The following is a 26,365-nucleotide window of genomic DNA, read 5'->3' as shown; positions in this document are numbered from 1 at the left end:
CACCTAAAGATGGCTGATAGGTAAATGAAAATAGTGACAATGACACCAGTTAAGAGAACAGTGGTGAGACATGTATCAGAAAGGTGGCAGAATCAGAGAAAGAAAGAAATAGATCTATTAAAGAAGTAAAATTGACAAGATGTATTTTCTTTAGGAAACTACATGGATAGTTTCTAAACATAGGAAAACAGGTATAGCAAGGAAGATTATTGGCATGCTAAGTCTGAACTGTCTTTGGTACATACAGGTAAAATATTCATAGGATTTTGACTTTTAGATTTGGAGAGGAAATTAAACTGAGGCTAGTAGATTTGGTATCATGGGCCTAACTGAAGGTCATCAAAGGTATGAGATAGTAAATACTAGCTAACTTGTTAATAAGGCTCATTGATTATTTTTGAAATTTTATGATTTTTAGGTAGAATTTTGCTTCTCCTTATCTTAAAAACATTTTTGAATTCAGCATGATTTCTGTTTAAAACACTAGCACTAGGTGATTCTTCACATCTTTTTGAATCTCACTTCCCTCTGCCATATCTGGTACGTGAATGCTGCCTTCGTTCTGCTGCTGTACCAACAGTGTCTTTCTTGCAGCAGGAATACTGTTTCAGTCCAGCTCACAAAGAATTTGCATAAATGAACACATCCACCCTCTGATGGGAAAACAACTTTTAAAACAGTGTTAGAAAGTCAAATATCTTCTGTAATATCTCAGAGCTGAACTAACAAATGCCCTTCAGTGAAAAGTAGTACTACTTTACAATTGATTATAGAGAGTATAGAAATAAATTGGTATGGCAAGTGGTATGGTGTGATAAGGTATAGTGAATGAGGTGAAATTTTTCTGCTCACCAAAGCTTTGGAATATGTTTTACTGCTTGCTATCAATTACAATTAGAAAACTCAGCAGCATGTCCATAGAATTTTGAGGAAGATGAGCCAGAATTATTTGTGTAAAATTTCAGTTAATTTTTTCTGAATACATTTATGACCATCCTGTCCAGGCTGAATTTTAACAGTTAACTTGAATATATATCCCCAGTTGGACAAGCATTCTGAGGTTGTATGGGAATGTTTCATGATGGTAAATTTGAGAAATGGTACCAGGGTCATATTAAGAGAAAAATAGACTAGGAAGATATATTATTGAATTCTGTCCATTAATTTTGTTGTCCTGGATACTTTGCAATCTTCCTAGAGAGTCTTTCTTTTTTTTTTTTTTTATAAATTTTATTTTATTTTTTTGACAGGGAGAGTGGATAGTGAGAGAGAGAGAGAGATAGAAAGGTCTTCCTTTTTGCCGTTGGTTCACCCTCCAATGGCCGCTGCGGCCAGCGCATCTCGCTGATCCAGAGCCAGGAGCCAGGTGCTTCTCCTGGTCTCCCATGCGGGTGCAGGGCTCAAGGAGTTGGGCCATCCTCCACTGCCTTCCCGGGCCATAGCAGAGAGCTGGCCTGGAAGAGGGGCAACCGGGATAGAATCCGGCGCCCCGACCAGGACTAGAACCCGGTGTGCTGGCGCCGCAAGGTGGAGGATTAGCCTACTGAGCCGCGGTGCCGGCCAAGAGTCTTACTTTCAAGGTGCACTTTTATTGATAAAGAAAAAATTACTTTTAGACATTCAAAGTATATTTTAAGCTTAATCAGGTAATACATTTTTAGAGCCACTAAAAATTCACTTCATCCTTCAGAATTTGTTTAAAAATATATTAATTTACATTTCACTTCAATATGTAAACATTCTGCTTTATGAGATATTTTGGTTTTGGGTTTTTCCTCCACTGGCTTGTCCTTAAAGGAGTGTAACTGGTTTTGTAAGTGGGTATTTTAGCTATACTCCAATATCCATTACTACCAGGTGTGGAATTTCCACCACCCTATCAGAAAACACAGGGAGAAAGAATAGCTAAAAATACCCTGGAAAGAAATACATGGATAAAGGAAGGTAGTGGGCACACACAAAAAACAAATTCTGTCTGTAAAAAGACAGAAGCAGAACTGAGAAATATAATTTTGATTTTTCATCTTTTTACCTGGTTATTCAGGATTTGAAAATTCAAAGGGCAGGGTAAAATCTAGTCATTATTTAGTGAAAAAATGATTTCTATACTATGTTTTTTAGGCTTAAGGTTAGCTCTAAATGTTTGCTTATGGTTTAGACTAATTCAGGCTCAGTTCAAGTTTTAAAAGGTGATATGACAATGGTAGTGAAGATACTAAGATATCCAAACTCTTCAACATTGACCGACCCCACTAATTCTACTCCCTCACAAGATCTTGGCTAAAGGAGAATGTAAATGGTTTACTGCTTTATACCTTTTTTTCTACACCAAATTTTATCTCCCTATTAACTCACACTTGAAAATATTAATAGTATACTGTGTGTGAGTGCTTCCATGGAGCAGCTGTTTGAAGATGTTATTGCTGACTAATATAAAGAATATAACTGATGAAAGTTATTTTTAAGAGCTAACTTTAGTTATGCATCATTCACTTCTCTAGCTTTTTAACGTGAAGAGGGTAAGGAAGCACATCTGTCCTGTTACCAGGATAGGACACTCTAGTACCAATCTGTCAATTTGCCTAAAAACGGAGTGGCTTATGGGGTTCTTGTGTTGTTGGATGATTCACAAAACATCCTTTTTTTTTTTTTTTTTTTTTACTTATTTGCACCCGTTTCATAAATACAACTCCAGGAACATAGTAATTCTTCCCACGGTACCTGCCCTCCCACCTACTTTCTCACCCCTCTTCCTGTTTCCTTTCCTGTTCCCTGTCCCAACAAAACATCTTTTATCAAAATATTTGATACACTGATCTTATATCAGTACATCTGAGTGAAGGCTTCGTGTCCATGAGCATAACCTATTGTTTTTACCACATGCAAATATTCATACTTACATGCTAAATTTAAAGTATAGAAAAGAAAAATAGGACAATAAATGCTTAAAATCAGATTGAAATCAAAAGTGGAGGAGAATTTTTTTATTCATCCAGTTTTTAAAAAAATAAGTTTAAGATAAATTTTTAATGTAATACTTATATTACTTTTCAAGGAAAAGACCATTTCAGGCATGAAGAATATCATTGCTGAGATGGAGCAAGCATCAAGGTAAATCATTCATTCAACAAATATTTGAGAATTTACTGGAGGCAGAATACTATATTAGGTACAAAGATAGTAAAGAAACAAGACATATAGTGTTAGGTATAAAGCAATAATGCTCTAATATTAAAAAAAAATCCTCAATCTATAAATAAATAAAGCATAAAAAAAGAAAAAGAAAACCTAAATCTATCTAGGGACATAAAAGACTGAAGAATTTCAAAGTAGAAAGAAAGGCAAAGAACCACAGAGAACTACAGATTTGTTCAAGAGCCTCTTGAACTACAAGGGAGGAGAGGCTAAGCAGACAGTCGGAGGCCTGTGTTACAGAAAAATGAGTCTTGATTTTATCCTTTGGACAATAAAAAATCATTAAAGAATTCTGAAGAGACTGCCCAGACAGAAGAGCTGTTGGTAAATTGGGGTTTAGGGATGAGAAAGGTCTTAATGTGGGAGAGACTCTAGGACAATGTCGTGTTTCTGAATGGGGGTGAATACTGAACACGACAGAAACATAATGAGAAAGATAGTTTTTTTTTTTTTACAGGCAGAGTTAGACAGTGAGAGAGAGACAGAGAGAAAGGTCTTCCTTCCGTTGGTTCACCCCCCAAATGGCCGCTACGGCTGGCGCACTGCGCCGAACCGAAGCCAGGAGCCAGGTGCTTCCTCCTGGTCTCCCATGCGGGTGCAGGGCCCAAGCATTTGGGCCATCCTCCACTGCCTTCCTGGGCCACAGCAGAGAGCTGGACTGGAAGAGGAACAACCAGGACAGAATCCAGCGCCCTAACCGGGACTAGAACCCCGGGGTGCCGGTGCCGCTGGCGGAGGATTAGCCTAGCGAGCCATGGTGCCAGCCGAGAAAGATAGTTTTACCTCTGAATTTGAGGAGCCTTTGACACTTGCTGAAAACCTGCCAAGTAAGCAGTTAAATCTGAGTCTGGAGTCTAACAGAGGGGCTAAGGCTGCAGAAAATGACATCGGAGTCATCTGGGTATAGATGGGGTTAGGAACTATGAACATGAATGGAATCTGATCAGAGAAGAGCCAGAGTGAGAACCAGGAGGCTAAGATTTGAGTTCTGAAAAATGTAGATTTTTTTTTTTTTTTGCCAGGCAGCCTTAGACAGAGAGAGAGAGACAGAGAGTTATAGACAGAGAGAGAGAGAGAGAGAGAGGTCTTCCTTCTGTTGGTTCACTCCCCTAATGGCCGCTACAGCCGGCGCTGCACTGATCCGACGCCAGGGGCCGGGTACTTCCTCCCAGTCTCCTATGCGGGTGCAGGGCCCAAGCACCGGGGCCATCCTCCACTGCCTTCCTGGGCCACAGCAGAGAGCTGGACTGGAAGAGGAGCAACCGGGACTAGAACCTGGGGTGCCGGCGCCGCAGGCAGAGGATTAGCCAAGTGAGCCATGGCGCCGGCCAAAAATGTTGATTTTTAAGAGACAGAGGAAGAGGACTCTGTAAAGGAAACGGAGCCATTCCATCTAGAGGTGGGATGAAGGCCTTCCTATACTTGAGTGTCAAAAGTTTTGAACTGCATAGCAAGTTGTTGAGTGCTATGTATATTTAGTATCCTCTTCATAGTGGGATGATGGTAACATAGATTGGAATGTACTATATCAGCAGAATTTATTCCTGTGCACTTACATATATTAAAAACCTCCTCAAATGTTTTCATGCTAACTGTCCATCTTCTGCCTTGTGAGAATTTGTTATTCTGTTTCAGTAAAATGTCTCTTCTTATGTGCTATTTGATTTGTGGAATAGACAGTCTACTGAAGCCCTAATTATGTGTGAACAAGACATTTCCAGAATGCGCCGACAATTGGATGAAACAAATGATGAGCTGGCCCAAATTGCCAGGGAAAGAGATATCTTGGCTCATGACAATGACAATCTCCAAGAACAGTTTGCTAAAGCTAAACAAGAAAACCAGGTACACATGTTCCTAGGGTCTCTGTCTCCAAGAATGCAGTTACTTCTCAGGCACAGCCCTCATTTTATTTTATAGGAAAACCTAGATGCAATTTCTAAGTGAAATTCTCAGACCTAAGTATTAAATATTAAAAGAAGGAATGGAGACATAAAAGATTTGTTCTAGACATTTAAAAAGTACTTCCTTACTGAGGGGCCAGTATTTAAATAAATCAACAAGTGATGATAAAAACTTTTAGAACCTTAAAAAAGTGTTATACTTGTAGCATATATTTTAAAAATATTTATGATATGTTTAACATATAGGAATTTTTAAATATTTTATAGTCAAATCTAGCTGTCTTTTTTTCACCATAGGCACTGTCTAAAAAATTGAATGATACTCACAATGAGCTTAATGACATAAAGCAGAAGGTCCAAGATACTAATTTGGAGGTTAACAAGCTGAAGAATATATTAAAGTCTGAAGTATGTATACATTTTTTTCTCTTTGCTCATGATACCCAAGAGATTTCATAAGAGTTAATTTAGTAATCAATTATACTCATTAAGACAGTTGAATCAGGTTTTCTTTTAATACATATCTTATTTTTGTTTTGACAATGGTGTATTAACTGTGTATTTAGAATGTCCCCAGTGTCCAGAAATACTTAACGAATGTGGGTCAAGCATTTGATGCAGTGGATAAGATGACAAGGATGTCTGCAATCCCATTTCAGAGTGCCTGGTTCCAGTCCCAGCTCTTCCACACTTATGACTCCAGCTTCCTGCTAATGCACACCTTAGGAGGCAGCAGGTGATTATTCAAGTAATTGGGTCTCTGCCACCTACATGAGAGACCTGAATTGGGTTCCCAGCTGCTGACTTCTGCCTGACCCAGCCCCAGAGTATTTGAGGAATGAAGCAGTGGATGGAAGATCTCTGTATTTCTGTCTCTGTCTCTTTTTGTCTGCTTTCAAATAAATAAAAATTAAAATAAAGAAGAATATTCCCCTTTTACTTTGCTACTCAGCCAAACTAGACAATCAAAATCTTCCAAACTGATTGAAAGACAAAGGATCAGAATTAACTTGCCTCACTTATATTTGAAAATGGAGTTTTCTATTACAGATCTCTAACAGAAGAGACTCTGCCTGATTGTGTAGAAGATCAGGACTGGTCACCCTGTTAGGGAGCCATCTGTTTCTTAGGACCATAGGGCAGATGGCTCTTCTCTGCAATTGTCTGTTAGTGAACATTGACCAGACTTATGTATGTGACATCAGATGATTCCAAATAAGTGTGGGTGCGTGTGTGGCAACCCTGGAAGAAACAACCTGGCAAAGAATATTAGATGTGTTCATTACATAAAATATCTAAAATAGTACAGGTGGATTTTTATGATAGGTATGGTATTACCTGCATACAACTTCAACCATTAATGGGAATAGTTTCCTTCCAAACTGTTTATTGTTTAATGTATCATGTAGTATCAATTCCCAAACATATCTTTTTAAAATTTTTTAAAATTTTTATTTGGAAGAGAGAGACACCTTCTGTCTACTGATTTGCTTCCCAAATCCCTGCGACAGCTGAGGCAGGGCCAGGCTGAAGCCAGAGGCCTGAAACTCAGTCCAGATTTCCCATGTTGGTGGCAGGGACCCAAGTTCTTGAGTCATCAACTGCTTCCATCCAGGGTAGGAAGAAAACTAGAATCAGAGGTGGAAAAGCCAAGACTTGAATCCAAGTATTCCAATATGGGTTGCAAATACCCCAAGAAGTGTCTTAACCGCTGCATTAAATGCCTGTCCTTACAAACATTTTAAACATTTATTGATAGTATACATACGACTGTTAAGGGCTTTCAGGAATAAGAGATTGTAAGGACTTCAAAATTACAGTCTGTACTTTGAGGCAGTAAGGCAGAAGAGTTATGCAGGCAAAGCAGGTTGCTTCATACACTTCTTGATTTTAAGATGCCTCAGTGTAATATGTAAAAGGATGGAGCCCTGGGATTCAGACAGACATGTTCCTCTGCTCACTGATGACGTGGACTTACCTGGGCTATGCAATTTCTGAGTCTCCATTTCCCATGTGTAACTGGGAAGAACATCCAAGTAAATGAGATACGGTATTCAAATAATTTTTAAAATTTCATTTTTTAAAAGATTTATTTATTTATTTGAAAAACAGAGTTACAGAGAGAGATAGAGTCAGAGAGAGAGGTCTTCCATCCTCTGGCTCACTCCCCAACTGGCCGCCAACAGCCGAGCTGCACCAATCCGAAGCCAGAAGCCAGGAGCTTCCTCCAGGTCTCCCACGCAGGTGCAGGGGCCCAAGGACTTAGGCCATCTTCTACTGCTCTCCCAGGCCATAGCAGAATGCCGGATTGGAAGAAGAGCAGCCAGGACTAGAACCAGTGCCTACATGGGATGCTGGCGCTTCAGGCCAGGGCTTTAACTTGATGCGCCACAGCGCCAGCCCCAAGAGATACAGTATGTAAAAGACTGAGCACAGAGAACCATCTAAATCTATTCTGAATTAGGTCAGAAATAAATAAGTGAATATCTGAAACAACATAAGCTTTCAGCCTGTATTAGACAATTCCCTTGTCTCTCTAGTCTGTCAGAGAGGAATTGGAGCTTTTAGAAGCTAGAATTATATTTTTAGACATTACACATCAAGCTTCTCTAATGTATCTGGCATGAATTTGTTTTTGAGATTGGACTTTACAACACTTGATGAGTTTAGACACCCACCTGGAGAGAATGAATCACAGATCCATTTTGATAGGGAAAGGCCATCAAGTAGTGTGGGGTACTTCATTCACTCACACTGCAGTATGCTAGGTGCTGAGGTGCCAGAAATGAAGAGCGGTGGAAACAGAGTGGCTCCTCAAGCAGTGGGAATAGCATGATCGAAGATGTGAGGGGTAGAGAGGGGAGTACAGTTCCTGTAGCTACAGTGGAGTGTGTGGGTGGGTGGTAAGAGAGAAATAAGAAGGGCCTTCTTAGAACTCCGTTTTTCATTAAAGTGAAAGCTTTCATTAAACTTAAGCAGTGGGCCAGCGCCGCGGCTCACTAGGCTAATCCTCTGCCTTGCGGCGCCAGCACCCCAGGTTCTAGTCCCGGTCGGGGCGCCGGATTCTATCCCTGTTGCCCCTCTTCCAGGCCAGCTCTCTGCTATGGCCCGGGAAGGCAGTGGAGGATGGCCCAAGTGCTTGGGCCCTGCACCCCATGGGAGACCAGGAGAAGCACCTGGCTCCTGGCTTCGGATCAGTGAGATGCGCCGGCCACAGCGGCCATTGGAGGGTGAACCAACGGCAAAAGGAAGACCTTTCTCTCTGTCTGTCTCACTGTCCACTCTGCCTGTCAAAAAACAAACAAACAAACAAACAAACAAAAAACTTAAGCACTGAAGTTATTTGAGAATTGCCTTTTAGAAAAAAAAATAGTTATAAAGATTATGCTGGAAATGTTAGGGAGAATAAGTCAGAAGGGTAACAAGGAGAATGAGGGGGAGCAGTTAGGGAGGCTGTAACACTAATTGAAGCAAAAAGTGCAAAGGACTCTAATTGAGAGAGGTAGAGTGTTTGTAGTGAGCTTGTGGACAGCCAGAGGAGGCCTTGTAAAGGATGGGATTGGCACCATACAGTGAAGAGATTCTGAAAAACAGCACAGAGAATACCCAAGAATTCTTTCATGTTCTTTATGATGTTATCTGCACTGTCCTAGCCTCAAGGGGAAAATTCAGAAGGGAAGTAATATGGGCTCTGGTTGCCAAGAGAGAGGCACCGAGTAGTTGAAGGACATGAGCTATTTTGTGGTAATCTTTTTTTGCTTTGAGCCACATGTTACCTGGTCACAAAACTAAATGCTAATAGTGGTTCCTATCCTCATGAAATACATGGTGTTATTGAGGAGACAGGACCTCCATACCACACTACATAAAGCTGAAATGAAAGGCAGTTCAAAGAGAGTAACATAGACAATAAGAACAACAGAGTTAAAAAAGAGAAAGGTTGATGAGAGTAAAATTCAGCTAATGTATGTTGTACCACAAACTCCCAAGTACACACTCTGTAACCAACTGTTTTAGTACAGTCAGGGAAACCATACATCATATTCCTGCTGGAACATTTGGGCTATCTGAATCTTAGAAGCTAGTAAAGTAGTTTAGTATATAAATTTGACAGACTTGGCAAAGCTCTTTCACATTAGAGGCCACAAGGTGGCAATATTCACTGAATTTCTTCTTTTTTTTAAGATTATTTTATTTGAAAGTCAGAGTTACACAGAGAGAGGAAAGGCAGAGAGAAAGAGAGATCTTCCACCCAATGGTTCACTCGCCAGTTGGCCGCAACGGCTGGAGCTGCACCTATCCGAAGCCAGGAGCCAGGAGCTTCTTCCAGGTCTCCCACGTGGGTGCAGGGGTCCAAGGACTTGCGCCATTCTCTGCTGCTTTCCCAGGCCATAGCAGAGAGCTGGATTGGAAGTGGAGCAGCCCAGTCTTGAACTGGCTCCCATATGGGATGCTGGTGCTTTAGGCCAGGGCATTAACCTGTTGCGCCACAGCGCCAGCCCCAATATTCACTGAATTTCAACCAGTCTCTTACTAATCATAATCGTAAGACTATAAAACATTTTTTTTAAACGATTCATTTATGAGAGAGAGAGAGAGAAAGAGGTACCGATCTTCCATCCACTAATTTACTCCTACATCAGCCAGGCTAAGGCAGGCTGAAACTGGGAGCCAGGAACTCCATCCAGTTCTTCTAAGAGGGTGACAGGAGCCCACATACTTGGACCATAATTTGTTTGCCTCCCAGGTATGTTAGCAGGAAGCTAGATTGGAAGCACAAAGTAGCTGGGACTCAAACCAGGCACTTGGATATGGAACATCAGTGTCTTAATCACCAGATTGAACATCCACGCCTATTAGGATATATATATATATATATTTTTTTTTTTTGACAGGCAGAGTGGACAGTGAGAGAGAGAGACAGAGAGAAAGGTCTTCCTTTTGCCGTTGGTTCACCCTCCAATGGTCGCTGTGGCCAGCGCATCGTTCTGATCCAAAGCCAGGAGCCAGGTGCTTCTCCTGGTCTCCCTTGCAGGTGCAGGGCCCAAGGACTTGGGCCATCCTCCACTGCACTCCCAGGCCATAGCAGAGAGCTGGCCTGGAAGAGGGGCAACTGGGACAGAATCCGGTGCCCCAACTGGGACTAGAACCCTGTGTGCCGGCGCTGCAAGGTGGAGGATTAGCCTATTGAGCCACGGCGCCAGCCTAGGCTATATTTTTTTAAAAGCATATTTTAGTATTATGATATATGGCCAACTTGCAAGAGAGCTCTTTCTATTTTATCTATTAATAAATAGAACATTTCCCTGTCAGAAAAACTGGGCTAAATGAAATGACCAAATTGCAGTAAATAATGTATCACCCCATAAGCCTTCTGAATCAGGTTAGTGGTATGGCAGATTAAGCTGCCATTTGGGATGACTGCGTCCCTTACCAGAATGCTGTTCAGGGCCCTGGCTCAGGCCTCTAACTCCAGCCTCCTGCTAACACAGACTGTAGGGCAGAGCAGTGATGATTCAGATAGTTGAGTCCATGCCTCCAGTTTGGGAGACCCGGATGTAGTTCCTGACTCCTGCCTTCAGCCTGGCTCAGTCCCAGCTACTGTGGGCATTTGGGGAATGATGGGAGATCTCTTCTATTTTTCTTTCTTCTTCTCTTTTCTTCTTTCTTCTCCTCTAAAATAAATAAGTAAATATTTTAAAAAGCATAATGCATATAACTCAGTAGAGTATATTGTTTGTAGAGTTGAATTTTTCCCTGTAGAAATATGATCCTGCTTTAGTCAGTCTACTTATAATAGAACTTAGAAAGTTTTAAAAATCTGATTCTGTATTGTATGCCCAGTTTATACATGAATGTATATTTGTGGTTTGTGCGTACTGTTTATTGACTAGTGGGGTATTTTGCATCTGAACAATTTCAGGTAAGTTACTAGAAGAGCAGGAAAAGTGAATCATGCAACAGTACATGATAAAGAAAATTAAGACTGGAGCTATGATTGAAAGACAGAAATGACACAGGGAATGTGCCAAGCCAGGAGAATTATCAGAAATTGACATGAAAGATGCACAAAAATGTAGTGGGCATTTAGCCTAGAAGTTAGGTTACTGATTGGAACATTGATGGCCCACGTTGGAGTTCCTAGCTCCAACTCCTGACTCTTGCTTCCTCTGATGTGGACAGTAGGGGCAGTGCTGATGGCTCAAGAAGTTTGATCCCTGCCTCCCATATGGGAGACCTATATGGATTTTCTGGCTCCCTGCTTTAGACCAAGCTCAATCCCAGCCATTGCAGGTATTTGGGGGAGTAAACCACTGGATAACACACACACACTCTCTCTCTCTTTCTCTCTCTCTCTCTCAAAAATAAATAAATAAATAAGAAAATAAGTAAATTTGTAAAAGATATGCAAGCAGTGGTAAGGTCTGGAGCCAGTACAACCCAATGAAGTGGTCTGGAACTAGGGAATACTAGTCTGGTGTAGAAACCAGACTAGCAAGTAGTAAACAGACTTATGGGAAATGAAAGCAATGAAAAATTTAGTTTGAACAGAGAAAATATAAGAATATATTCATTCAAGTCCTAAAGAGAAGAGTAATTTATTAGCAGGGTGAATGTGACTCAGGAACCAGGGAAGGTCCTGGTCTCATTCCCTTTTGTAAATAGCAGGATAACCAGTTTTCTGAACTTAGAGTAAGGATTGGTTTCCACAAGTTTATATTATAAACGCTGCACATGGCAGGTGATTCCCAGTTACCTGGAAAATGTTTGATTTATGTCATATATTGAACATTTTAAAAGTTTTAAAGTAACACCTAAAGTTTACTTTTTAGGAATCTGAGAATCGGCAAATGATGGACCAACTTCGAAAAGCCAATGAAGATGCTGAAAACTGGGAAAATAAGTCCCGTCAATTAGAGGCGGACAACAATACCCTCAAATTGGAACTTATCACTGCTGAGGCAGAGGGTAACAGATTAAAAGAAAAAGTAGATTCCCTCAACAGAGAAGTTGAGCAAGTAAGTCTGGGAAAATATATGTATAATACATCCTGTATCATATTAAGAAGAGTTTTGTTGGTCTTCCAAAAATGAAATATATAAACAGGCAATTAAATTATTTAAATATACTGTGATTTATAGCCTAATAATCATTCTTTTTTAAACTTTTATTTAATAAGTATAAATTTCCAAAGTAGTGTTTATGGATTACAATGGCTTTTCTCCCCCATAACTTCTCTCCCACTCACAACCCTCCCATCTCCTGCTCCCTCTCCCATTCCATTCGCATCAAGATTCATTTTCAATTATCTTTATATACAGAAGATCAATTTAGCATATATTAAGTAAAACTTTCAACAGTTTGCACCCACACAGAAACACAAAGTATAAAATACTGTTTGAGTACTACTTATAGCATTAAATCACAATGCACAGCTCATTAAGGACAGAGATCCTACATGAGGAGTAAATGCACAGTGACTCCTGTTGCTGACTTAACAAATTGACACTCTTGTTTATGGCGTCAGTAATCACCCTAAGCTCCTGTCATGAGTTACCAAGGCTATGGAAGCCTTTTGAGTGCACCGATTCTGATCTTATTTAGACAAGGTCATAGTCTAAGTGGAAGTTCTCTCCTCCCTTCAGAGAAAGGTACCTCCTTCTTTGATGGCCCCTTTCTTTCCACTGGGATCTCACTCGCAGAGATCTTTCATTTAGGGTTTTTTTTTTTTTTTTTTTTTTTTTTTTTTTTTTGACAGGCAGAGTGGATAGTGAGAGAGAGAGAGATAGAGAGAAAGGTCTTCCTTTTGCCGTTGGTTCACCCTCCAATGGCCGCCGCGGTAGCGCGCTGCGGCCGGCGCACCGCGCTGATCCGAAGCCAGGAGCCAGGTGCTTCTCCTGGTCTCCCATGGGGTGCATGGCCCAAGGACTTGGGCCATCCTCCACTGCACTCCCTGGCCACGCAGAGAGCTGGCCTGGAAGAGGGGCAACCGGGACAGGATCGGTGCCCCGACCAGGACTAGAACCCGGTGTGCCAGCGCCGCAAGGCGGAGGATTAGCCTAGTGAGCCGCGGCACAGGCCGGTTTTTTTTTTTTTTTTTTTTTCGCCAGAGTGTCTTGGCTTTCCATGCCTAAAATACTCTCATGGGCTCTTCAGCCAGATCTGAATGCCTTAATGGCTGATTCTGAGGCCAGAGTGCTGTTTAGGACATCTGCCATTCTATGTCTGCTATGTATCCCACTTCCCATGTTGGATCATTCTCTCCTTCTTAATTTTATCAGTTAGTATTAGGAGACACTCATCTTATTTATGTGATCCCTTTTACTCTTAGACCTATCAGTATGATCAATTGTGAACTGAAATTGATCACTTGGAATAGTGAGATGGCATTGGTACATGCCACCTTGATGGGATTGAATTGGAATCCCCTGGCACGTTTCTAACTCTACCATTTGGGGCAAGTCATATTGAGCATGTCCCAAATTGTATATCTCCTCCCTCTCTTATTCCCACTCTTATACTTAACAGAGATCACTTTTCACTTAAATTAAAACACCTAAGCATAATTGTGTGTTAATTACAGAGCTAAACCAATAGTATTAAGTAGAACAAAAAATACTAAAAGGGATAAAGTATTAAGTTGTTCATCAACAGTCAGGACAAGGGCTGATCAAGTCACTGTTTCTCATAGTGTCCATTTCACTTCAACAGGTTTCCTTTTTGGTGCTCAGTTAGTTGTCACCAATCAGGGAGAACATATGATATTTGTCCCTTGGGAATGGCTTATTTCACTCAGCATGATGTGTTCCAGATTCCTCCATTTTGTTGTAAATGACAGGATTTCATTGTTTTTTACTGCTGTATAGTATTCTATAGAGTACATGTCCCATAATTTCTTTATCCAGTCTACTGTTGATGGGCATTTAGGTTGATTCCAGGTCTTCTGTATAGTATTCTATAGAGTACATGTCCCATAATTTCTTTATCCAGTCTACTGTTGATGGGCATTTAGGTTGATTCCAGGTCTTAGCTATTGTGAATTGAGCTGCAATAAACATTAAGGTGCAGACAGCTTTTTTGTTTGGGTAAATTCCAAGGAGTGGGATTGCTGGGTTGTATGGTAGGGTTATATTCAGGTTTCTGAGGAATCTCCAGACTGACTTCCATAGTGGCTTAACCAGTTTGCATTCCCACCAACAGTGGGTTAGTGTCCCTTTTCCCCCACATCCTCTCCAGCATCTATTGTTGGTAGATTTCTGTATGTGAGCCATTCTAACAGGGGTGAGGTGAAACCTCATTGTGGTTTTGATTTGCATTTCCCTGATGGCTAGTGATCTTGAACATTTTTCCATGTGTCAGTTGGCCATTTGGATTTCCTCTTTTGAAAAATGTCTGTTGAGGCCCGTGGCCCATCTCTTAAGTGGGTTGTTTGTTTTGATGTTGTGGATTTTCTTGATTTCTTTGTAGATTCTGGTTATTGATCCTTTATCAGTTGCATAGTTTGCAAATATTTTTCCCATTCTCTCAGTTGCCTCTTCACTTTCCTGACTGTTTCTTTTGCAGTACCGAAACTTCTCAATTTGATGCAATCCCAATTGCTAATTTTGGTTTTGACTGCCTGTGCTTCTGGGGTCTTTTCTAAGAAGTCTTTGCCGGTACCTATATCTTGCAGGGTTTCTCTAATGTTCTCTAATAATTTGATGGTGTCGGGTTGTAGATTTAGATCTTTAATCCATGTTGAGTGCATTTTTGTGTTAGGTGTAAGGTAGGGGTCTTGCTTCATGCTTCTGCACATGGAAATCCAGTTTTCCCAATACCATTTATTGAATAGACTGTCCTTACTCCAGGGATTGGTTTTAGATCCTTTATCAAATATAAGTTGGCTGTAGATGTTTGGATTGATTTTTGGTGTTCCTATTCTGTTCCATTGGTCTATCCATCTGTTTCTGTACCAGTACCATGCTGTTTTGATTACAACTGCCCTGTGGTATGTCATGAAATCTGGTATTGTGATGCCTCCGGCTTTGTTTTTGTTGTACAAAATTGCTTTAGCTATTCGAGGTCTCCTGTGTCTCAATATGAACTTCAGCATCATTTTTTTCCAGATCTGAGAAGAATGTCTTTGATATTTTGATTGGCATCGCATTGAATCTATAAATTGCTTTTGGGAGAATGGACATTTTGATGATATTGATTCTTCCAATCCATGAGCATGGGAGATTTTTCCATTTTTTGAAATCCTCTTCTACTTCTTCCTTTAAGATTTTGTAATTCTCATCATAGAGATCTTTAACGTCCTTGGTTAAGTTTATTCCAAAGTATTTGATTGTTTTTGTGGCTATTGTGAATGGGATTGATCTTAGAAGTTCTTTCTCAGCCATGGCATTGTCTGTGTATACAAAGGCTGTTGATTTTTGTGCATTGATTTTATATCCTGCTACTTTGCCAAACTCTTCTATGAGTTCCAGTAATCTCTTAGTAGAGTTCTTTGGATCCCCTAAATAAGGTATCATATCATCTGCAAAGAGGGATAGTTTGACTTCTTCCTTTCCAATTTGTATCCCTTTAATTTCTTTTTCTTGCCTAATGGCTCTGGCTAAAACTTCCAGTACTGTGTTGAATAGCAGTGGTGAGAGTGGTCATCCCTGTCTGGTACCAGATCTCAGTGGAAATGCTTCCAACTTTTCCCCATTCAATAGGATGCTGGCTGTGGGTTTTTCATATATTGCTTTGATTGCATTGAGGAATGTTCCTTCTGTACCCAATTTGCTTAGAGTTTTCATCATGAAAGGGTGTTGTATTTTATCAAATGCCTTCTCTGCGTCTATTGAGATAATCATATGGTTTTTCTTCTGCAGTTTATTAATGTGGTGTATCACATTGATTGATTTGCGAACATTGAACCATCCCTGCATACCAGGGATAAATCCCACTTGGCCTGGGTGGATGATCTTTCTGATGTGATGTTGCATTCTATTGGCCAGAATTTTATTGAGGATTTTTGCGTCTATGTTCATCAGGGATATTGGTCTGTAATTCTCTTTCAATGCTGCATCTTTCTTCGGCTTAGGGATTAAGGTGATGCTGGCTTCATAGAAAGAATTTGGGAGGATTCCCTCTCTTTTGACTGTTCTGAATAGTTTGAGAAGAATTGGAGTTAGTTCTTCTTTAAATGTCTGGTAGAATTCAGCAGTGAATCCATCTGGTCCTGGGCTTTTTCTTTGTTGGGAGGGCCTTTATTACTGTTTCAATGTCTGTCTCAGTTATGGGTCTGTTTAGGTTTTCTGTGTCTTCATGGTTCAATTTAGGTAGGTTGCATGTGTCCAGGAATCTATCCATTTCTGATAGATTTCCCTGTTTGCTGGCTTACAACTCCTTGTAGTAATTTCTGATGATTCTTTTTATTTCTGTGGTGTGTGTTGTTATGTTTCCTTTTTCATCTCTGATTTTATTGATTTGGGTCTTGTCTTTTCTTTTTTTAGTGAGTTGAGTCAATGGTGTGTCAATTTTGTTTATTTTTTCAAAAAACCAGCTCTTTGTTTGGCTGATTTTTTGTAAATTTTTTTTGGATTCAATCCTGTTGATTTCTCCTCTGATTTTTTAAATTTTTTTTTTTAATTTTTGACAGGCAGAGTGGACAGTGAGAGAGAGAGAGACAGAGAGAAAGGTCTTCCTTTGCCGTTGATTCACCCTCCAATGGCCACCGCAGCTGGCGCATTGTGGCCGGTGCACCACGCTGATCCAAAGCCAGGAGCCAGGTGCTTCTCCTGGTCTCCCATGAGAGTGCAGGGCCCAAGCACTTGGGCCATCCTCCACTGCACTCCCGGGCCATAGCAAAGAGCTGGCCTGGCAGAGGGGCAACCGGGACAGAATCTGGGGCCCCGACCGGAACTAGAACCTGGTGTGCCGGCGCCGCTAGGCGGAGGATTAGCCTGTTGAGCCATGGCGCCGGCCTCTCCTCTGATTTTAATTATTTCTCTTCTCCTACTAGATTTGGGTCTGGTTTGCTGCAGTTTTTCTAGAACCTTGAGATGCATTGAAAGCTCATTTATTTGGTGCCTTTCCAATTTCTTTTTTTTTTTCTTTTTTTTTTTTTTTTCTTTTTGACAGGCAGAGTGGACAGTGAGAGAGAGAGACAGAGAGAAAGGTCTTCCTTTTTGCCGTTGGTTCACCCTCCAATGGCCGCCGCGGTAGCGCGCTGCGGCCGGCGCACCACGCTGATCCGATGGCAGGAGCCAGGTGCTTCTCCTGGTCTCCCATGCGGGTGCAGGGCCCAAGCACTTGGGCCATCCTCCACTGCACTCCCTGGCCACAGCAGAGAGCTGGCCTGGAAGAGGGGCAACCGGGACAGGATCAGTGCCCCGACCGGGACTAGAACCCAGTGTGCCGGCACCGCAAGGCGGAGGATTAGCCTAGTGAGCCGCGGCGCCGGCTCCAATTTCTTGATGTAGGCACCTATTGCTATAAACTTTCCTCTTAACACTGCTTTTACTGTATCCCATAAGTTTTGATATGTTGTGTTGTTATCCTCATTTACTTCCAGAAAGTTTTTGATTTCTCTTTTAACTTCTTCTATGACTCAGTGTTCATTCAGGAGCATGTTGTTCAGTCTTCATGTGTTTGCATATGCTCTAGGGATTCCTGAGTTGCTAATTTCCAGCTTCATTCCACTGTGGACTGAGAAGCTGCATGGTATGATTCTAATTCTTTTGAATTTGCTGAGACTTGCTTTATGGCCTAGTATGTGGTCAATCCTAGAGAAGGTTCCATGTACTGCTGAGAAGAATGTAAAATCTTTAGATGTAGGATTGAAAGTTCTGTAGATATCTGTTAGATCCATTTGGGCTATAGTGTTGATTAAATCTGCTGTTTCCTTGTTGATCTTCTGTCCTGTTGATCTGTCTATTTCTGAGAGTGGAGTATTGAATTCCCCCAATACTGTTGTATTGGAGTCTAAGTTTCCCTTTAAGTCCCTTAACATAGCTTTTAAATAAACCAGTGCCCTGCAATTAGGTGCATATACATTTATAATAGTTACAACTTCCTGTTGAATTGATCCCTTAATCATTTTATAGTGCCCCTCTTTGTCTCTCTTTTTTTTTGTGTGTGTTAAAGTTTATTTTGTCTGATATTAATATGGCTATGCCAGCTTTTTTTTGGTTTCTGTTGGCATGGAATATCTTTTTCCAACCTTTCACTTTCAGTCTGCATGCATGTTTGTTGGAAAGATGTGTTTCTTGTAAGCAGCAAATAGATGGGTATTGTCCCTTAGTCCATTCAGCCAGTCTGTGTCTTTTAACTGGAGAGTTGAGTCCATTAATGTTCAGTGTGACTATTGATAAGTTGTAACTTTGCCCTGCCATTTTCCCAAAGGTATTTTCTAATATATGCTTTGAACTTCCTGTGATCTTTTACTGTGAGGTTTTCTTCCTTTACCTTCTTTCATATTGATGGCCGTGTTTCTGTGTGTAATACATCTTTAAGCATCTTTTGCAGGACTGGACAAGTGGTGACAAATTCTTTCAATTTCTGTTTGCTATGAAAGGTCTTTATTTCACCTTCATTCACAAATGAGAGCTTTGCAGGATATAATATTCTGGGCTGGCAGTTTTTCTCTCTTAGTACCTGGGTTATATCTTGCCATTCCCTCCTAGCCTGTAGGGTTTCTGATGAGAAGTGTGCTGTTGAGTCTCATTGGCGATCATCTGAGAGTAATCTGACGTTTCTCTCTTGCACATTTTAGAATCTTTTCTTTATGTTTCACTGTGGTGAGTTTGATTACAACATGTCATGGTGAGGATCTCTTTTGGTCATGTTTATTAGGGGTTCTATGAACTTCCTGTACTAGGATGTCTCTATCTTTCTCCAAACCCGGGAAGTTTTCTGCTAGTATCTCACTAAAAAGGCCTTCTAATCCTTTCTCTCTCTCCATGTCTTCAGGACCTCCTAGAACCCGAATGTTGGGTTTTTTAATAGTATCCTGTAGATTCCTGACAATATTTTTTAGATTTCTAATTTCCTCTTCTTTTCTTTGGTTTGACTCTATACTTTCCTGTGCTCTGTCTTCTAAGTCCGATATTCTCTCTTCTGCTTCACTCATTCTGTTTTTAAGGCTCTCTAATGCATTTGTCATTTGATCTGTTGAATTCTTCATTTCATTTTGATTTCTCTTCACTATCACAATTTCATGTTCTACTAGTTTCTTCATTTCATTTTGATTCCTCCTTAAGATTTTATTTTCATGAGGGAGATTTTCTATCCTGTCCAGTAAGGCTTTCTGTAGTTCAAGAATTTGTTTTTGATAACTTCTAGATGTTCTTATCATAAATTTTTTGAAATTTGTATCTTGCATTTCTTCTGTCTCATCATCTTCATAATCTTGAATTGGGGGGTCTTGTTCATTTGGGGGCATCATAATGTCTTCCTTGTTCTTGTTTTCTCAGTTTCTGTGTTTGTTGCTTGGCACTGTGGAGGTATTCTTTGGTTTCTTTGCTGTAGTGGTTTTCTCGTTATACTATGACCCTAGATTAAGTGGACTGTCTGCTTTTGATGGATCCTTAGAGGCTTGTGATGGGTGTGGCCAGCAAGCTCTGTTCGGTTCTTCAGGGTTAAGGGTGTGCCAAAGGTGACACACCGGGTTAGGCAAGGTAAATCTTCTCTCTCTCTATTTCTCTCTTGCTCTCTCTCTCTCTCTCTCTTTTTTTTAATTCGGAAGGGAAGTAAATCCGCACAGCTGAGCGGAGTTGAAGGCAGTCAGTGTGTGAGCTCTGGCCGCTGTGGGTATAATATTCTTCTGCTCTGTCCCGAGGACCACATAAAGGATTTGTGCAGTCTTCAGTGTAAGCTCAAATTCCCCTGCAATCTCCCACCGGGTTGCCAAGGTTACCAAGATTGTGGTGTCTCCAGAGAGTACTCACATCTCCGGTACTCTGTGAGTCCTCTCACACACTCTCAATTTTTTTTTTTTCACAGTCTCAGTTCATTAGCTCCACACATTCACTAGGTCCTAACCTCTTGTTATTTCTCCCCACCAGAGTCAGGTTTTTCTGCTTGGCTGATGGCGGGCGCAGCTTTTACATATGTCCAAAATGGCGCCTGCTCTTTATCTTGCTCGCCTTTGTAAGGTGAGTGGAGAGAGAGAAACGTGTCCATACCAGTCCCTTTTATTTATTTATTTTTTTCTCTCCTCTAGTTAGGCTGGTGAACTTTCCCCCATGGGGCTTCAAGCCTCGTTCCCTCTAGACTCTTCCTTCCACTTTCCTGCCAGTGTCTTGGGCTGCTGAGGTTTCGCCTCACCTCCCTTTCCAGCGCTGGTGCATAGATTTGGTGGCTGGGGTCCCAAGCCATGGGCGCCCATGCCCTCCAGGTAGGTCCACCATGTCCCACTAGTTCTGGAAGAGTTTCCTCTGTTGTTTTTTCCCTAACTCTTTCCTGAACCTATAGTATCTCCACTTTTATTAAACTGTCTTTTCCAGGACTATCAGTGTGCTCCCTCCCTATTCCACCATCTTGGAGCTCCACTGCCTATTTTTCTAATCATTCTTCTTATATCTATTTTGTTCTTCTGTAATCTCTTATCTATGCTACAACCAGAATAATCTTTATTACTTTCATTTTATTAAATAAAATATTTAATAGGAAAAAATTTAACAATGATAAAAGATACAATTTGATAGTGATGAAATGTATTGAAATCTGTAATGCAAAGGGTGTTTAAAGCACCATGAGAAATCATCAATAACACAATGTTGTACAAAATGTTGCTAGATCTATTAGATTCCTTTGGGCTTTCACATATAAAGTAGACAAAGGATTGAGTTAATATGGATATATAGAATTTGATCATTATCATAAGATTAGTATTAGTTTCAAACTTTATAGGCTACAAATACAGGAGGACCTATGAGAATTTCCAGTTGCTTCCCAGGGGCCTTGACAGATCCAGATGTTCAGGAAAAGGCTGCTTAGCTCCCCCTTGAGATCATGACCAGTCAGGTAGGGTGGCTTGTCTCATTTCCTGGGCCTATGTAGGCTGAGCTGCTCAGGACTGGTTGCCTGGTTGCTTCCCAGGGCCGTGGGTACCTTGTGTCCTCTTAAGAATCATAGAAAATTTAAAAATCAATTTCAAATTCACTGGTCAAATTCTCCAACCACTCAGTTTTAAGGAAAATTCATTTGGAAAGTGTGAAAGAAGCAATTTTCTGTATAACTGCTGAATTAAAAGGCAGATGAAAGCTATTATTATGGACTATTAAAGATATTAATGTATATAAAACTTCAGGTTATGACCACATCTAAACCTACAGATATCTCTCTAATGCTGTCATGATCAAGTAAGAAAAAATGAAAATGGATGTAGAAACATTAAACAAAAAAATCTGTCCAATTGCTTCCTGGGATGAAGGGTGGGTTGGAGGGGCCAAGCACCTGCTTCTCAGGGCCTCAGTATGGCAATCATCTGTGAATAGGACTGCCCAGCTGCTTCTTGGGGACCTCAGCAGGCCAAACCATTCAGAAAAGGCTACAGACCATTTCCAAGGGTCGTGGATGGGTGAGCAGAGTGGCTTGTAGGCTATTCTGGGCCTCTGTGAGCTAGCCATTCAAGACTGGTTGCCTGGTTGTTTTCTAGAGCCAAGTGTTCATAGACCAGGCTATCTGACTGATTCCAGGGCAGCAGTAGATCAGGGTTGCCTGACTGTTCCCTGGAACCAAGAGTGGGGGTGTGGGGCTGCCTGATTGTTTTCTGGGAGTCTTTGCAGGCTAAACCATTCAGGATATGCAGCTCCTGTTCTTCCCAGGGCTGTGAGGGTAGTGGGTGGGCAAGGAATCAAGATGGCTCTGTGTAGCAAGAACCCTAGAGCCTCAGAAGTGAAGAGGGTACAATACGTAGTCTGGAATTTCTCTATGACAATGCAGTGGTTTGATAACTCAGTGCCTCCTCAGATTGGTCTCAGAGTTTGCAAGGGTGCAGGGTTCTCCAGTGGTCAGTGCCTTCCTCGGTTATCTGTGGTGTGAGCTTGGACTGTTGAGGGCATTTAGATCTTTAATCCACTTTAGATTGATGTCTGCAATTTAAAGTGGAGATATAATTTTTCTTTTTGTCGATGGATATCCATCATCTTTTTTTCACTTACCAGTTTCTGGATCATAAAAATAAATGTCCATACATCATGCACTCTTGTAGCTTCTACATTTTTATATTAACTCCTTTTATCTGAGATAATTAATGATCTCCAAAATTATTTTGATTGTGCTTGATCCTTACTAAATTCTCTCAAATGAATTTTAGAATAAATTCATCACATTACATGATTTTCTTTCTTTTTTTATGTGCTTTTAAGGCTGGAAATTTCTATCTATTTATTTGTCTGCAGTCCACAAGTTTTGATGTAATGCTTTTGTCTCATTGCTTTGTTTTTTAAAGATTTGCTTATTTATTTGACAGGCAGTTACCAAAATAGAGAGAGGGAGAGAAAGAGAGAGAGAGAATTAATGAATGAATTTTTCATCCACTGGTTCACTTGCCAAATGGCCAGGGCTGGGCCAAGTCCAAGCCAAGAACTCCGTTCTGGTCTCTCATGTGTGTGGTAGGGACCAGTCTTTTACTGCTTTCCTAGGCATATTATCAAAGAACTGGATCGGAAGCAGAGCAGCTGGGCATTAACATTGTGGCATAGAGGGTGACTGCCGCACCAACATGCCAAAATGGCACTGGTTTGAGTCCTGGCTGCTCCACTTCTGGTCTAGCTTCCTGCTGATGCATCTGGGAAGGCAGTGAAGGATGGCCCAAGTGTTTGGCCCCGGCACCCACGTGGGAGACCTGGAGGAAGCTCCTGGTTCCTGGCCCCTGGTTTCAGCCTGGCCCAGTTCTGACTATTGTGGCCTTTTGTGGGAATAAACTAGCAAATGGAGGACCTGTCTCTCTGTGTCTCTCCTTCTCTCTCTGTAACTCTGCCTTTCAAATAAATAAAGTGAAAACAAGGAAGTAGCAGAGCAACTAGGTGTTGAACCCATGCTCTGATACTGGATGCTAGTGTCTCAGTTAGCAACTTAATCTGCTGTGCCACAATACCAGCCCTTTCAGTCAGTTTTAAATATCACTTAAGTTCATAATGACATTTTAAAAATAAAATTTATTGTATTTATTTGAAAGGCAGAGTGACAGAAGGAAAGAGGGAAAGACAGAGAGAGAGCTCTTTCATCCACTGTTTCACTCCCCAAATTGCCACAACAACTAAGGCTGGGCCAGGCTGAAGGCAGGGGCCAGAGGCTTCTTCACGGTCCCTCCACATGGCTGCAGGGGCCCAAGCGCTTGGACCATCCTCTGCTGCTTTCCTAGGCCATAGCAGGGATCTGGAATGGAAGTAGAGCAGCCAGGATTTGAACTGGCATCCAAATGAGATGCTGTCAAAACACAGACTGATGCTTTAAATGATAATAATAATAATAATAAATTTTCTGATAGTTTTGGAGGCTGGAATTCCATGATCACAGTGCCAACATGTTTGATTTCTGCTGAGGCCTGGTACCTTAATCCACAAATGACTGCCTTTTCCTGTGTCCTTTACTCTGATGCATGTGAATCCTTGCCTCTTCTTACAAAGAAATAAATCAGATTAGCCCCTACCCTGGTGACTCCATTTAACCTTAGTTATCTCTTAAATCATCCTGTCTCCAAATATAGCCACACTGGGGTGTAGGGCTTCAACATATTAATTTGAGATTGTTGGGAGGAGAGGGCACAATTTAGCCCATAACAAGTCGTTTCTAGTTTTTGGCTATTAGGAATAAATTTTCTGTGAACATTGTATTGAAGTCTTAATGTGCACATACAGTTTCATCTTTCTTGAATAACTAGAAGTGGAATTGTTAGATTGTACGGTTAAGTATACTTTGAAAGAAACTGACAAATTGTTTTCTGAAGTTGTACCACTGTTCACTTTCATTTGGCATTATTTGATAGTTCTAGTTGTTCCATATCTTCTCCAGTGCTTGGCATTGTTAATAAGTATGTAAGCTTATGGCATTGTTGTTTTAGTTTGCATATCCCTCACGACTACTGATGTTGAGCGCGCTTATTGGTCACTATTCTATGCTTTTTGGTGAAGTGTCCATTCAGATCTGTTGCCCATATTTTTATTGGGATGTTTGTTGTCTAGTTCCTAAGTTGTAGGAATTTTTTTTTTTTGACAGGCAGAGTGGACAGTGAGAGAGAGAGACAGAGAGAAAGGTCTTCCTTTGCTGTTGGTTCACCCTCCAATGGCCGCTGCAGCCGGCGCGCTGCGACCGGCGCACTGCGCTGATCCGATGGCAGAAGCCAGGTGCTTCTCCTGGTCTCCCATGGGGTGCAGGGCCCAAGCACTTGGGCCATCCTCCACTGCACTCCCTGGCCACAGCAGAGAGCTGGCCTGGAAGAGGGGCAACCGGGACAGAATCCTGCGCCCTGACCAGGACTAGAACCCTGTGTGCTAGCGCCGCAAGGCGGAGGATTAGCCTAGTGAGCCGCGGCGCCGGCTCCTAAGTTGTAGGAATTTTTAAAAATACAATGAATATTTATTTGTCAGGTATTTGTATTTTGTATATTTTCTTCCAGTCATTGGTTCGCCTTTTTATTTTTAGTTTTTCTAAGAGAAATTTTAAATTTGGTAAAGTCAAATTTATTCATTATTTTATATTTATCAATTTTTTAAAGATTTATTTTATTTATTTGAAAGGCAGAGTTACACAGAGGCAGAGGCAGAGAGAGAGAGAGACAGAGAGAGAGGTCCTCCATCCAGTGGTTCACTCCCCAGATGGCTGCAATGACTGAAACTGCACTGAACTGAAGCCAGGAGCCAGGAGTTTCCTCTGGGTCTCCTACATGGGTGCAGGGGCCCAAGGACCTGGACCATCCTCCGTTGGTTTTCCAGGCCATAGCAGAGTTGGATGGGAAATGGAGCAGCCGGGACTCAAACTGGTGCCTGCATGGGATGCCGGCACTGCAAGCGGCAGCTTCACCCGCTACACACAGAGTGAGCCCCAATTTATTTTATACTTTGTACTTGTATGTCCTGTCTCATAAATCTTTGAATACAAAGATACATAGACTTTATTTTAGGAATTTTATACTTAGATTGTCATACATTTTGAATTAATATTTGTGTGTATATAAGGGTCAAAGTTCACTTTTTCCCATGTGGATATCAAGTTGTCTGGTAAAATTTGTTTAAAAAATCACCCTCCTACCAGTAAATTATCTAATAACCTTTGGCAAAAATAAAATGATTATATACAAGAGGTCTTCAGAAGTTCATGGAAAGGGTGTGCTTTTAATTCTGCATTTCCGTGAACCTTTGGAGACCTCTTACATATGTAGGTCTACTTCTGCATTCTCTTCTATTCTGTGGATGTATTATATGTCTATACTTAGCCAGTACCAATATCTTGATTAATATATCTTTATAGCAAGTCTTGAAATGAATTAATATTGTTATGGGGGTGATCCCTGGGTGAGCTTGGTCCATATTCTTCTCTCTGTCCCAAGAAGGAATTCAAGGAAGAGATATAGACAAAAGTGAGAAGAAGTACTGCTTTTATACTGTCAGCAGGTGTAGAGGTATGGAGATGGTAGGAGATTCTTAAAGCAGTGGCTATCTGTTGAGTTATTTTAGAGACAAAGGAGGAGCTGTTATCATATCAGAAGGACTTCTGGTGCCCAACACATGGGATTTTTTTCTTTTAGTAGGACTTTGGATACTTCTTGTGTTTTTTCTGTTCAAGTAGTAAAAAAAGGATGTCTTCTATCTGGCAAACCAGAAGCACATTTTCGAAAGTGGGCCTTACCATCAACTTTTGTGATTACACAGCTCTTTGGGGATGGGGCTCCATGTGGAAATTTAGAAAAGAGTAAGTGGTTCCCATATTCATTAGAAAATTGGTATTGTTACCTGCGACATACAAGATCAGCTGGGGCTCCAGGAGTGTGATCTTTAAATGGGTTGTGGAAGCCCCTCAGTTCTCAGCCTGGTCAGTCTTCAGATAAGGACATGAGGGGCCTGGGAGACCTCCTCTCCTTTCAGAGCTGAGGGTGATTCCTTTTTCATAGCCCTTTACCTTGAGGGTAGGTTCCACGCAAGCTTTTCAGGTGGGAACATTCCTTGCAAATATTCCAGTTTCCCACACCCAAAACATTCTCTCATGAGCCTTTCAGACACGGTAGGACACATCTGATTTGGAGTGGTAAATAGAAAGGGAGGTTTTGATGGTGCAGAGAAAGGAGTTGGGCA

The 26,365-nt window shown here is 41.2% G+C and overlaps 1 protein-coding gene across 4 annotated transcripts in view; it reads left to right on the top strand.

Annotated features, from left to right (window-relative positions):
- The window catches only part of TSGA10 (testis specific 10), a 132,313-nt gene that overhangs the window by 75,275 nt on the left and 30,673 nt on the right, over positions 1–26,365 (top strand). For all 4 annotated transcript variants that reach the window (XM_062208772.1, XM_062208771.1, XM_062208770.1 and 1 more), the window contains 4 exons: positions 3,056–3,111; positions 4,872–5,040; positions 5,397–5,507; positions 11,933–12,118. In XM_062208772.1, coding sequence (XP_062064756.1) covers positions 3,056–3,111; positions 4,872–5,040; positions 5,397–5,507; positions 11,933–12,118 — 522 coding nt within the window. The remainder of the gene's footprint in view (positions 1–3,055; positions 3,112–4,871; positions 5,041–5,396; positions 5,508–11,932; positions 12,119–26,365) is intronic.

This window comes from Lepus europaeus, chromosome 13 (genome assembly GCF_033115175.1).
Source record: "Lepus europaeus isolate LE1 chromosome 13, mLepTim1.pri, whole genome shotgun sequence".
Lineage (NCBI taxonomy): Eukaryota > Metazoa > Chordata > Mammalia > Lagomorpha > Leporidae > Lepus > Lepus europaeus.
This window is presented reverse-complemented; position numbering and strand designations above follow the sequence as displayed.